Genomic DNA, 14,219 nt, shown 5'->3' on the forward strand with positions numbered 1-14,219 from the left:
GCATGGAACTGCCACTGCTGAGTGAGGATGCTTCCAGGGCACTTAGTGCAAACCTGTTTGCTTTCATCCCTTTTAAGACATTGGTTGAGGCAGTGAACTTGCTAATTATGTTCCTCTCCTGCCTGGACCCTTGTGTGACTTGTTCATTGAGCCCAGAAGGTGGTCTGCCTGACTGTGCGGTGCCCTGGGATAGAAAAGCAAATCCCAGGGAGATGAACAAAGCCCTGGGAATGTGAAGGTCCCAACCATAGGGCCTTGTAGCACATGGCCCTGCTCGAAAGAACCCCTCTCCTCCACATGAGTCAGCACGAAGGCAGGTATTAGAGCGTTACTGCCTGAGATTTAGACCTAGTGGCTGAGTCAACATTTGCTTCCAGATTCAGATAACCTGTATAGAGCAGCACACTTACTTACACAGCCAATCCCTCGGCAAACAATCTTCTCAGCACCCACCCTGGGGAGGGCACCAACTTTGGGTAGCCCAGTCACACCTCATCTAAGAAGCCCGCTTGTCCTCACTGCTACCTGCCAGCCCGAGATCAGCCTTATGGGCTGGTGACCTTTTGGCTTCACTTCTTGGGCCTTCCTAAGCAGTATTTGTGCCCTCATGTTTTCAGTTACAGAATGCCATAAGGACAATCTTGCTCCCCAGAGGGAGTTCTCAGGGGCTGTCACACTTGGGTGGAGCACTGAGGGCCCTGGGATTAAGGCAGGTGAAATCCCATCACTCAGGATCCCAGAGCTTAGGCTGGCAAGGGTCCTGATGCTTTCAGCACGACACAGCAGTGCTAGTGCCCACATGGCCCCTCAGCAGAGAGAAACACAGAGACAGACAGATAGGCAGACAAATGCAGGGTGGCTGTGTATACCGTGGGATCAGAGCGCTGCCTACTGGGTTGAATCCAGCAAGAATGGAGTGAGCAAGGGGCAGTGACGGGAGGTGAAGGTAGGAAAGTGACAGGAGCCAGACCCCACAGGACTTTGCCTGGTTCCCTGCCTTTCTCAGGGATGTCATTCACTTGGCACCTCAGTTTTCCTGCTCCCCTCAAAGGTAGCAGGGCTTTTGTGTGTCCACATGGTGTTTTTAGGCACTCACATTAAAGACTGGAAAGATTTTCCTACTTCTCTGCATACAGGAAACTCAGGTCCTCCACCACACTGGTATGGCTACAACCAGTATCCGGCCCAGGTGTCCGAGTTGGTGACCCTTGGCTCGCTTGCTGATGTGGATGTGACCTCATTGCTCATGGCACTGTGGTGGTTGGGACTATTCCCCCAGCACTTCCTCTGCCAGCCACTATGTGGCCTGCCCTCTGTGCCTCAGTTTCCTCATCATTACAATGAGCTCAAAGAGAGGTGTACCAGTATCTTGGCTCTCTCAGGTGTAGCCCGGTTACTTTGGTGTGGTTTCTTTTTGTTTGTTTTGTTTTGTTTTTGAGACGGAGTCTTACTATGTCACCCTCGGTAGAGTGCAATGGCATTACAGCTCACGGCAACCTCAAACTCTTAGGCTTAAGCAATTCTCTTGCCTCAGCTTCCCAAGTAGCTAGGACTACAGGTGCCCACCACAATGTCCGGCTATTTTTTTGTTGCCACTGTCGTTGTTTAGCAGGCCTGGGCCTGGTTCAAACTTGCCAGCCCTGGTGTGTATGGCCCACACCTAGCCACTGAGCTACAAGCACCAAGCCTGGTGTGGTTCTTTTAACTGTACTCACAGGTACATTCCTGTTGGATGGTGTTATCTTGAGTCACAGTCCCTACCCCACAGGTTGTCAAAGTATGTGTATAGCAGGGCTTGGCACAGGGGAAATGCTTAGTCAATGTCAGCTGCTGTGATTGGATCTATTTTGGTTTATTGTTAGTTTGCATAAAGGGTTATCAGGTGTCAGGGCCCTAGAAGCTCCATCATTAACATAACCTGGGGGTGAGGGGCCAGTGGCCTCCTGGGAGGCAGAGGAAAAACAGATTTCAAGAAAAGTAAGTCTGGCCTTGCCTAAGAGAGCCTAGGTCAGCCCATCAGGTGAGCAGGCACTAGTAAAGTCCTAGTCCAGGGCCATGAGTGCAGGAACCAGCCACCAGGTATGTCTGGGGCATGGAGGGTGTACCTGGAGGGAGGGAGTGGTACACGAGAGAGCCCTCAGAAGGGCTTTCAGGCACTGCTGCAACTCTAGGCCCCAATGTGGTCTGAGGCCTAGTGGGCGGCCCCATAGTGTCCACTTCAGTGTTCGCCAGGCCCTGGCATGAAGGCTGGTTGGGGGACAGATGAGTCCAGAACCCTCAGCCAGGTGTGGGAGAGCAAAGGGTGGAGCCCTGAGCTAAAGAGGAGCTCCCCTAGCTCAGAGGATGCTTGGGACAGGAAACAGCTTAGAGATGATCAGGGCAATGAGAATAGGATGGCTGTGAGGTCACACAGCACAACTCGGGCAGTGGCTGGTAAGTTAAGGCTTCCCCTCATGCCCACCTGCTGCCCTTCAGGTCAGTGCCAATGGCAACGTCCTACGCAGTGAGATCGTGGGCTCCATCAAGATGCGTGTCTTCCTCTCAGGCATGCCTGAGCTGCGCCTGGGCCTCAACGACAAGGTTCTCTTCGACAACACGGGCCGTGAGTACCCTCGGGTGCAGTTGGGCAACAGGCAGCCCCAGGGTGGCTGCCTGGCCCTGTGGACAGAGCAGGCCTCATCCCATGAGGATGGCTTCATTGGACACATGAATGAGAGCTGAGTGGAATGTTGACCTGGGTAAAGAAACAAACTGATTTTAAGCACTTGGTTTAGAAACATTTGACATTGTGCATCACACAGCGGGTCCTCCACCCTACCTTGTGCCATCTTAGCAGGGACTGAGCCAGCAGGGCTCAGGGTTATGCCTTGTTCTCTCATCCCTCAAGAGCCAAGTTTCTCCTCTCATCTTAAGCCCTGGGTCTGGGCCATGATTTGAGCTCTCACCACTAGGCTTATAGCACTTCTCATGGTGGGGTAGGGGCAGAGTAGGCTCAGAGCCTAGGGTCACTGGGGCTCCATATTTGCAATCTGTACTCCCCCTCCCAGCCCCTGCAAGTGGCCCAGGTATACCCCTATTCCTGGTCTAGCGAAGGGTTCTTGGGCATTAGCCCATCAGAGCAGCTTTCTGCCTAGGGACTCAACTCATATAGCCCCTTGGTGGAGCAGGAAATTGATATAGGATCCAGGACCCAAGGGGTACCAAGCCTGGGCCCTCTGGGAGTCCTGAGCCATTTCCCAGCTGAGTCCCTTGATTGTTCAGCAGTTGCTGCTCAAGCAGCACCCCTGCTGAACCCTGGGATGGCTGCTGGGACTCAGCATGAACCACAGGCCTTCTCCCAGGGACTCCGGGGGGTCAAGGAGTGACAGTAGTTGTCTTGAAACCAGCAACCTTGGCGTTTAGGGCACAGGATGTTTTCAGAGTATGGGATGGGGGTTCTCTGCCAGGGTGGGCCCTGGGCAGTGGGAGAGCTGCTGAGAGAATGACCCAGAGAGCCCAGGGGTATCCTGCCTCCACCTTAGGTGGCAAAAGCAAGTCTGTGGAGTTGGAGGATGTGAAATTCCACCAGTGCGTGCGGCTGTCACGCTTTGAGAACGACCGCACCATCTCCTTCATCCCACCCGACGGCGAATTTGAGCTCATGTCCTATCGTCTCAACACCCATGTGAGTGTGCCGACCCCAGCAGGCCATGGGGATTCGGGCAGCCCCACTCCTGCTCCCGGTGGGTGAGAGCACATCTGTGTGGTAAAGCCCAGTATCTGGCCCCACCCCAAACTCCACAGGCTGCCTGAGGGGGATTGACCCTTTGGCCACCTTTTGACAGGCAGCCTCCCCAGAGGAGGCCCTGGACATGTGCTCCACATTTGGGCAGAGGCCCTTGGCAGCTCTCTGCTGCTTCAGTCTTTATGCTTTGGCCTGTCCTCATGCCAACTGTGCACTCCTCTAGGGACCCCAAGGAGCAAATGGACCCACACCTGGGCAAATGCCCTTTGCCTTGTGTTCCCGTCTCTGAAATGGGTCTTTGTAAAACACAGCCAGATGTAAGTGCTGTCTTCCCCCTCCCTGGCAGGTCAAGCCCTTGATATGGATCGAGTCAGTGATTGAGAAGCATTCCCACAGTCGCATCGAGTACATGATCAAGGTGCGTGGGTGTCCCTTGCACACTGTCATCAAATGGCCCATCCACTGAGGCCATTTCAATGTTTCTGGTCCTTCTTGGGCCTTTGGCATGAGGTCCTGACCCGGGCTTCGGGGTGCTGTGGGTCTCCGATCCATGCTGCCTTGTAGTGGGCCCACATGTGGAATGGGCCTGGCACTGAAAGGAGGTGCCATGCAGGGCCTGCCCTTAGAGGGTATCACCTCCCTGGGAGGAGCCTTCATTCAGAAGGCTTCCTGGAGGTACTGCCCACCAGGTAGGTCATTCTTGCCCCTCAGTGACCCTATGCAGCCTGGACCAGCCCTAGGGACACACACATTGTCCTAGGAACCCATGGCTGGGCCAAAGAGAGGGAAGAGGGGGCCCGGAAGGCTAAGGGGACAGGAGGGCCGAGATTGAACTTCTGGAATCAGGAGTTAGGAGAGTCTTGGGGGATGAGAGGAAGTGCAGGCAGTGCCTGAAGAAGCCAGGGGCCAGGTGGCAAGGGGAAGGGCATCCCACAGGCCAGGCTGAGAGGCATGTGACCTCACTGGGGTCTGAGCTCCCTCACCTTTGCCCTCCAAAACCATGTCTGCAGGCCAAGAGCCAGTTCAAGCGGCGCTCAACAGCCAACAATGTGGAAATCCACATCCCTGTGCCCAACGACGCTGACTCGCCCAAGTTCAAGACGACAGTGGGGAGTGTCAAGTGGGTTCCTGAAAACAGCGAGATTGTATGGTCCATCAAGTCCTTCCCGGTGAGCGCCATTCTCAGACATCTCCTCCAGACATTCACCTCCCCCACATGCACCCTGTGCATGTTTGGGCCATGTGGCCTGTCTGCTGCAGGACCTCCCTGTGCCTTGAGACAGGGTATCGATCCCCACCATGTTCCCCACACCTGTAGTTTCTCAGAGGGTTAGGAGGGAGAGTGGACAGAGAACCAAGGACCAGGACCAGGCCAAGTGTGTAAGAAAAGCTGAGGGAGGCAGAGGCCGGCTTGGCCTCCTGGGCCCCTCTGCTCCTTCCTTTTATTAGTAAACCTGCCTCTCCCTTCAGCCTCAGGGCAGCACCCTACACACACCTCCCACTACTGATGTGAGATGTGGCATCTGTCCATGCCGTGCCTCCAACCCACATCGAAGGAGCCCCTCCCCTTATAGTCTTGTCCCAACTAAGAGCCCTGGCTCATCCTTTCCCAAGTCGGGCTCAGACTCAACCTCACTCAAGGGGCACAAGCTGCCTTGCGGGGAGAGCAGCACAGCTTCCAGAATCTGGTTACCAGTTCTAGGTAAGTGTGGCATCTCATGTCCTGTACACACCTGGGCACTGTGTTGAGGGTTTTGAAGACTCGAGCCTAAGCATGCATGTGGGAATGCACAGTGCCCAGAGAGGCTGGAGCTGGCATGGCTCCAGTGCTAACTCAGGTCTTCCTGCTCACTCCGTAGGGCAGGCTCTTTGGCAGTAACTGATTTCCGTATTTTCCCTTCACTCTCTGGCTAGATCCCAAGGGGACTTGGGGACAGTACTAACTGAATTAAAGAAGCTAGAAATGTGGTAATTCAAGTGCTTTGAAATTTTTTTTTTTTTTTTTTTGTAGAGACAGAGTCTCACTGTACCGCCCTCGGGTAGAGTGCCGTGGCGTCACACAGCTCACAGCAACCTCCAACTCCTGGGCTGAAGCGATTCTCTTGCCTCAGCCTCCGGAGTAGCTGGGACTACAGGCGCCCGCCACAACGCCCGGCTATTTTTTGGTTGCAGTTTGGCCAGGGCCGGGTTTGAACCCGCCACCCTCGGCATATGGGGCCGGCGCCCTACTCACTGAGCCACAGGCGCTGCCCGCTTTGAAATTTTTTATGTTAGTACTTTCCCTCAAAACCATAATAACAATCTCATGGCAGAAAATGAAAATAGAGGGAAGGGGTGGCACCTGTGGCTCAGTGAGTAGGGTGCCAGCCCCATATACCGAGGGTGGTAGGTTCAAACCCAGCCCTGGCCAAATTGCAACCAAAAAAAAGAAAATAGAGGGAAGAAGGCTGGGCACGGTGGCTCATGCCTATAATCCTAGCACTCTGGGAGGCCAAGGTGGGAAGATCCCTTGAGCTCAAGAGTTGGAGACCAGCCTGAGCAAAAGCGAGACCCTGTCTCTAGCAAAAATAGAAAAACTAGCCAGGCGTTGTAGTGGGTGCCTGTAGTTCCCAGCTACTTGGGAGGCTGAGGCAGGAGGATCACTTGAGCCCAAGAATTTGAGGCTGCAGTGAGCTAGAACGACACTGCTATACTCTACCGAGGGTGACACAGTGAGACTATCTAAAAAAGAAAGAAAGCGAAGATAGAGGAAAGAGGGAGGAAGGGGGAAAAAAGCCTACAACTTAATTGTAACTGTAACACTACTATTAGCCTTTTAGTGCATCTCCTAATCTTTCTATGTGTTTTTGTTTTACATGGTTTCAGATGAGTAGAGCCAGTTTTGTATTTTTTCTTTTTCACTCAGTACTGTATCAGAAGCATTTCTCCTCTGGTTGCTGTCTTCTTAGCAGTCAGCTTTGGCAGCCATAGAATGTTCCACAGAGGCGTGGTAACCATACTGGATTGTTAGACTGTCCTTTTTCCCTCTAGATTCCACTGTTTAAAATAGTGTTTATATTTTAAAACGCAATAGAAGAATAAGTCATAAGGATAAACCACACTGGTGGTTATCTCCTCACCAGTGTGGACTGTATTTTGTTTTGTAGATTTGACTTTGAAACCATGTACAGACACACCTTGTTTTACTGCTCTTCACAGATACTGCATTTTTTACATTTGAAGGTTTCTAGCAACCCTGTGTCAGCTAATTCTATCAATGCCATTTTTCCAACAGCATGTGCTCGTTTCATGTCTGTCACCATTTTTTTTATCTATAAAGTATTGTTAAATTAAGGTACATACATTGTTTTTTCAGACAATTGCACACTTCTTAGGTGATATTATTGTGCAAATGTAACTTTATGTGCACTAGGAAACCAAAAAATGTGTGTGACTCATTTTATTACAATATTGGTTTTATTGCAGTGGTCTGGAACCAAACCTGCAGTTTCTCAGCGGTAGGCCTGTACATGTTTTCCATGAATATAAAACAAAATTAAATCTAAATGAAAAAAAAGATAATTCCTGAAAATCAAAGCAAAATGAACTCACCAGTGAGGCAGTTGATGATAACCACACAGAGATGAATTATAAATGACAAGCTCTAAGGACAAAAGGAACTGCAAAATAAGATCTTGTGCATCTGTGTGTGTGTGTACACCCTTGTCTCTTACTTTGATGTCTCCATACTGAAAACTAATACACAGTTATATTTAGAATTGACGGGTTTTGTTTTTGTTTTTGTTTTGAGACAAGGTCTCACTGTATTGCCAGGCTAGAGTTCAGTGGCGTCATCATGGTCTAACTTTTCTATTTTTTGTAGAGATAGGGTCTTGCTCTTGCTCTGGCTGGTCTTGAACTCCTGGCCTCAAGCAGTCTTCCCACCTTGGCCTCCCAAAATGCTGGGATTATGGGCATGAGCCACCACGCCTGGCTGGTTGGTGTTTTTTAAATGTGTAAAGCATTTACATGGCTCAAAAGTCAAAACTTTTTAAAAAAAAAAAAGGCGGCCAGAGCCTTACTTCATCCCTCTTCCCATTATGGAAAAATTTGTTAATTTGTATCTTACCATCCTGGTGTGTCTTTTTGGTAAAAAAAAGCAAATAGACAAATAGCAATGTGTGTTCCAGTTTTCTCAGTACCATTTGTTGAAGAGACTGTCCTTTCCCCATTGAATGTTCTTGGGAATCTTGTGAAATATGTAAAGGCTTCTTTCCATTCTATTTATCTGTATGACTGTCTTTATGCCAGAATCATATTGTTTTTGATTGCTGTAGCTTTGTAGTAAATTTTGAAATCAGAAAATATGAGTCCTCTTGCTTTGTTCTTTTTCAAGATTGTTTTTGCTGTTCAGCTCCGTATTCTTTTAACAGCTGCATAGTATTCCACAGTGTGGCCATTTATTTGGTCTTTATACAGCCATTCCCTATTAAAGGGCATCAGGTTTTTTATAATTTTTAGCTTTAGAGAGACCCCTCCAATGATTAACTTTGTGCATATGTTGTTCTGTGATCTCAAATGTGTAGGTTCCAGAAGGGGGATTGTTGAGTCAAAGATTACACAGACTGAGATTTTCTTGGATCATGCCAAATTCCTATCTTTATGTTCCACTGGCACCACCTCCTGAGCTTCATCAGCAGCATTGCTGGTGAACTCTCAGACATCCTCAACCAGAGAGTAGGGGCATGGACGGGATCTCTGTGCCACGTGAATCTGCTATTCTCTTATTAAAAACATGATGGAGTCATGTTTCCTATGTCTTGAGTGCTCATCGTACTTCTTTTTCTGGACGCTGGGTGTCTTGCTCATTTTTCTCACTTCCTTTTGTCTGTCCACACAGCTAGGCCACGTTTTAACTAGAGGCTTTTTCTGGTTTTACATATCATGGACCACACTCTAACTCCCCCACACATATCCATGGCTCTTCTCTTTCCTGGTTTCCCTAGTGATTCTTTTTTTTGTAGAGACAGAGTCTCACTGTACCGCCCTCGGGTAGAGTGCCGTGGCGTCACACGGCTCACAGCAACCTCTAACTCTTGGGCTTACGCAATTCTCCTGCCTCAGCCTCCCGAGCAGCTGGGACTACAGGCGCCCGCCACAACGCCCGGCTATTTTTTTATTGCAGTTTGGCTGGGGCTGGGTTTGAACCCGCCACCCTCGGCATATGGGGCCGGTGCCCTACTCACTGAGCCACAGGCGCCGTCCCCTAGTGATTCTTGCTCGTTTCATTTTCCTTATGAACTTTAACTCCATATGTCTGCACAGAATTTATAAGTTGATTAGGAAAAATTAACACCATTATGGGCTGGGCACAATGGCTCGTAGTAGTAATCATAGCAATTTGGGAAGCTGAGGTGGAAAGGTCTTTTGAAGCCTATAGTTAGAGGCCAACTTGGACAATACAGCGAAATCCTATCTCTCAAAAAAATAGAAAAATTAGCTGAACATGATGATGCATACCTGTAGTCCCAACTACTCAGGAGGCTAAGGCAGGAGGATTGCTTGAACCCAGGAATTTGAGGTTGTAGTGAGCTGTGATGATACCACTGCACTCTAGCCCAGGCAATAGAGCAAGACCTTGTCTTCAAAAAAAAAACCTTTATGGGGCGGTGCCTATGGCTCAAAGGAGTAGGGCGCCGGCCCCATATACCGGAGGTGGCAGCTGGTTCAAACCCAGCCTCGGCCAAAAACTGCAAAAAAAAAAAAAACCCTTTATGATACTGAGTTGTCCTAGACTCCCATTTGTGCCTTTTAGAAATGTTTTAACATTTACCTTATATGCCTTAGATAGGCTTTCCTATAGTTTTAAAAATTGTTTTTCTCAAATGAAAACATGCTACTTACGTGCAGAACAGTACACAAACGAGATGTGAACAACTCAGTGAATTTTCTAAGAGCGAACACATTCATTTATCTGGGTCCAAATAAGAGCCACAGAATACTCCCAGCCCTAGGAATTCCCATTTTCTCCTCACTCTGTAGATTTGGTACCTTGAGGTCAGAGAATTTATTTGTACTGTTTCTACTTTTTAGAATTTATTGAGGTGTCCTTTATGGACTAGTAAAAGGTCAGCATGCGCAAATATTCCATTTGTACTTGAGAACATGATAAGGTCTTTGTTACCAGGGCAGGGAATTTGACACGTGTGCCCAAGAGGTAGGCTATGGCACCATGACCTTGTCCTGGATAGAGAGCTGGGTTGGGCCTCGCCTCCAGGCCTTCCCCTGCTTCTCTTTGCAGGTCTTATTGTCTCTGCTTTACACAAGTTGCTGCCATGTTATTTGGTACATAGATAGTTGTAGCTATTGTATCTTCCCTGTGGCTTACAGGACTGTAACCTCTAGGATTGTGGTCTGTCCTTCTTGGTGCCTATAATTCTCCTGTTTTGACAGCAGCCCCTGTCCTGTTTTCTTTGCCTTTGACAGGCACACCTCTGCCCATTCTTCCTGCTGGGGTAGCCTTTCTCACTCTGCTTTTGGAGCAGAGTTGGGTTTTGGTCTGCGAGCCAGCCTACAAATCTTTCTCATTGAGAGGAGAAGTAAACCCACTCAGATGAACGTGACCAACACAAAGTGGGCGTGCAAGCTTCCACTGCACACCCCTTGCTGGGACTATTGTCCTGCTTTCTTGTGAGTTTTTTTGTTTTGTTTTGTTTTGTCTTGCATTTTCCTTTCAGTTTTTAGTAAGACTCAGATATTTGGTCTGGTTAGTGTTTCTTGCCTGGGCTAACAGGGCATATTTATTCCTTTGCAGCCTGCTTTGTCAGTTACTGACATCACGTTATGTTCCCCTCACTTTCAGAGTCTTTCCTCAGCACACGTCACCAAGTCAAGCAGAGTCCTCACTGTCGCTCTACCTCTGTGGTAATAGGCAGAGACTAGCCTCTCGGTGCAGCCCAGGAAAAGGAGCGTGAGCCCAGCTCTGGGCACCAGTGTCCCTGCCCTTGTCTGGGGCAGATGCAGCCCTGGTCCTCAGCAGCTCCGACTGAGCCTTGGCCAGACCCCTGGGGATCAAAGACTGTGGTGTCCCAGGTATAATCAGAGCAGAGCTCCCCTGCTCAGGGCAAGATCAGGCACTGGGGACAGCCAGGCTGAAATCTGTTGCTCCTCAAGACCAAGAAGGCAAAGGTCACAGCTAGGATGTGGGTTCCAGTCCTTCTTGGACCCGCTCTGAACCTCATCTCTAGTCACTGCTGAGCTTCTGAGGACAGAGCCACCCCCTACTCACTTTTAAGAGCAGGACCCAGGGCCAGCCTGTCATTTAAGTGTCTTTGTTTCTTAGTTTTGTTCATGTTCCTCGTTTTGACATTTCTCCTTTCTTTGACATGTTCTCCTGAGACTGGGCATGTGAGGCTGTTTACCAGGATCTCTGGCCTGGGCATACCCCTTGTCCCGTGGAAGCCCTCACCTGCCACTGTCAATACACACCTGCCCTCCCTCCTCTTCCTTCTCAATGCCAGTCTGTCTGGTCCATCAGGCTCAGGGGATGGTGATATTAGGGGGAACAGGCATACTGGGTGGCCACAGGCCATACAGGAAGGGGCTTGGTGACCAAGGCTGGCACCTAGGCATCCTCCAGGGGCAGCTATTGGGTGAGCTGGAGCAGGGCCTGGGCCTGACCAGCTCCACCCTCATCTGCCCCCCTAGGGTGGCAAGGAGTATCTGATGCGGGCCCACTTTGGTCTGCCCAGTGTGGAGGCTGAGGACAAGGAGGGCAAGCCCCCAATCAGTGTCAAGTTTGAGATTCCCTACTTCACTACCTCCGGCATCCAGGTATGTGTGGCCAGGGCCCTGGAGCAGAGACAGGACCAGGGGTGGCAGGTGACAGATATTTACACCACCAGCTTAGAGAAGGGTGCTAGTATGCTCATCCCAGGGCCCCATGGTGCTGCCAGGTTCTTCTCAGGGCAGCCAAGCCCCAGACAGGGAGAGAGTGAGCTGCTCTACTCAGACCTGCCCTGTGCTGAGCCTACAGCTCAGAGACTGATTCTTCCCTGAAACTTAGTGGTTGAGGCTGTGCTGCCCACACCTGGTTCACACGGGACCTGTTTTCCTGTTACCTCCTTGAACGCACAGGAGAGGAGGGACTCACAGAGAAGCATAGGCCTTCCTGGGTCCAGGCCCCTCCTCCAGGAGGCTGCTGAAGGGCTGTCTCTTTGCCCTAAAATCAGTTTGGGGGGAAGGAAATGAAATCTTTTCCCCTCTGTGAGCCTGCATCCTACCTCCTTGCATTTTCCTTCCCATGGCCTCTACACCAGCTCTGGACTAGCCCTGGGGAGGAATGCTTAAAGGGGGCCGGGTTCCAGAAGGGAGGGAGCCTGTGTGTGCTCAGGGTCCTATACTGTGCCTCAGGTGCGCTACCTGAAGATTATTGAGAAGAGCGGCTACCAGGCCCTGCCCTGGGTCCGTTACATCACTCAGAATGGAGGTGAGTATAGCCCCACCTGTGGGGAAGGGGACACACTGAGGAGCTGGAGTTGTAGTTCCAGGGTCAGGTCCCAGAAGCTTTGCAGGGGCACCTTCTCTCCCTGGGTGCAGAGCTGAGAACGGATGCCTCCCTCCTTTCTTCTAGATTACCAGCTTCGGACCCAGTGACGGGCCACTGCAGCCAACAGGCTTCTGGTCAAGGCACCAGGGGACATACCTGCCAAGCCCACTGGATGGAGAGGGCACAATCCCTGGACGCTGGCCATCCTCCCGGCCTCCACCCAGGGACCCTTTCCTTCTCCAGGCCACCTGCCCTGCTGTTGACACTCTTCTCAGAAGTCCCTTTTCCTGGAAGAGGCTCATCTAAGAGAAGACTCATCTCTTTGCCCTGAAATCAGTTTGGGGGGAAGGAAATGAAATCTTTTCCCCTCTACACATAAAATACAGCCTTTTGTGCTGTTGAGTTCCAGGTACCAAAAAGCTTGGCTAGCACTTGCCAGACCGCCAGCTGCAGGCGGCATCTTGCCACTGAGGGGAAGCACCAGCCTCGCCAGGCCAGCAGGGGCTTCATTTTATTGCCATTTTGTTGAACGTTATGGGCTTATGGGAGTTCTCAGAACTTGTCTTTGTTCATTTGTTGTTTGTGTTACTCTTAGTGTCCCTGTTTCCCCCTCACATCCTAAGGCACTCAGGCAGCACTTGGTGAGGACAAACCCTCACCCTCCTTGTTCCCTCTGCAGCAGGGCCCGCAGCAGAGTCTGTTTACATGTTGGGGTCAGAGCCAGGTGCTCTTGTTGGCTGCTCCTTGGAGGGCCCTGACCTGACTCAGCGCCTTCCCAGGGCCAGCCTGGGCCATGAGACGCTGTCACTCAGCCAGATCAGTGTTTCCCCATGAGGGGAGATGGGATCCAGTGAGGGGTGCTAGCCTCAGCCTTCCTCCAGCTGAGGGTCCAGAGGGTGGGGGACACATGTCATCCACCCTCCCCACCCTTTGCGTGTTTATGACATCGTTACATTAAATTCCATTCATTAAATACGCCTCCTGCCTTCCCTCTGATGCGGCATGGGACCTACTCCTCCTGGGTGACTGCCAGCCCATGTGGGGCTTGGCTCACCTAACTCCATCACTGACCTTCCCTGTGGCACCACGAGGTGTCATCAGTTCCCAGTGCCTCTACTTCCCCAGCTGAAAAAACCGGAACAGGCAGTCACAGGGACGATGTACCCACTCCACTGGACCAACAGGGCTCTTCCCCCAGGGCCTCTCAGAGGAGGGCACACAGTCAGACCTTTGTCATCTCATCTGAGATGATTATTGCAACCTGCTCAACGCTCGATCACAACAACTTCTCTCCAGCACTCTCCAACCCAGTGGCCCTTGTACCCACAGCAGTGGCAGGCCCTGTGAGCTTGCTAGGAACACAAGTTCATTGACTCATCCTGACCTGCCAAAGCAGAGACTTTGGGGTGAGGGCCCAGGAAACTGTTCAACAAACTGCCAGGTGAGCTTTACACCACTGAAGGTTAAGAACTGCTGCCTGGCCCCTCCGGTGGGGAAAGAGCACATGGGCAGGAAGTGCTACCTGCATGCATGTTCCCTGCCGAGCCAGCCCCCTATTGCTTTGAGAGCTTTGTTCCTTTCTTCTCCCATGTCACCAAGCTCCCCTTTGGATGTCTAGCAGGCATCTAACTTAACACAGCCGGAACAGGAACTGGGCCTTCCACCCATGTGGAGTCTTGCTCATCATAGCATATGACACTACCCCAACCTAGGACTGGGGCAAAGCCCTGGAGGTGCTCATGCCCATCTCCCACTACCCACCCCAAATCTGCAGCAAGCCCTCATGGTCCCCTCCAGAAGGCCCTGGGTCTAACCCCATTTGCTATCTTCACTGTCATCCCTGGGGGTCATGCTTCAGAGTGAGCTCTAGTCATGCCTAGCCTGGGAGCCTCCTGGCACCAGACAGCAGTGGTCTGCAGGGTAAGAGCTTGTTTCTAGTTGTGCATTAGGCAGCACAACCTGAAACCC

At 51.0% G+C, this 14,219-nt stretch overlaps 1 protein-coding gene across 4 annotated transcripts in view; it reads left to right on the forward strand.

Moving 5' to 3' along the window:
- The window catches only part of AP1M1 (adaptor related protein complex 1 subunit mu 1), a 30,825-nt gene extending 17,601 nt beyond the window's left edge, over nucleotides 1–13,224 (forward strand). For 2 of the 4 annotated variants that reach the window (XM_053582440.1, XM_053582441.1), the window contains 7 exons: nucleotides 2,476–2,602; nucleotides 3,522–3,664; nucleotides 4,071–4,142; nucleotides 4,735–4,893; nucleotides 11,411–11,536; nucleotides 12,116–12,191; nucleotides 12,336–13,224. In XM_053582440.1, coding sequence (XP_053438415.1) covers nucleotides 2,476–2,602; nucleotides 3,522–3,664; nucleotides 4,071–4,142; nucleotides 4,735–4,893; nucleotides 11,411–11,536; nucleotides 12,116–12,191; nucleotides 12,336–12,358 — 726 coding nt within the window. In that variant the 3' untranslated portion in view covers nucleotides 12,359–13,224. Of the gene's footprint in view, nucleotides 1–2,475; nucleotides 2,603–3,521; nucleotides 3,665–4,070; nucleotides 4,143–4,734; nucleotides 4,894–10,189; nucleotides 10,796–11,410; nucleotides 11,537–12,115; nucleotides 12,192–12,335 lie in introns of those variants that run through there. The other 2 variants (XR_008378688.1, XR_008378687.1) reach the window with 2 other exon arrangements.
- The last annotated feature ends 995 nt before the right edge of the window (nucleotides 13,225–14,219 follow it).

Source organism: Nycticebus coucang, chromosome 3 (genome assembly GCF_027406575.1).
Source record: "Nycticebus coucang isolate mNycCou1 chromosome 3, mNycCou1.pri, whole genome shotgun sequence".
Taxonomy (NCBI): domain Eukaryota; kingdom Metazoa; phylum Chordata; class Mammalia; order Primates; family Lorisidae; genus Nycticebus; species Nycticebus coucang.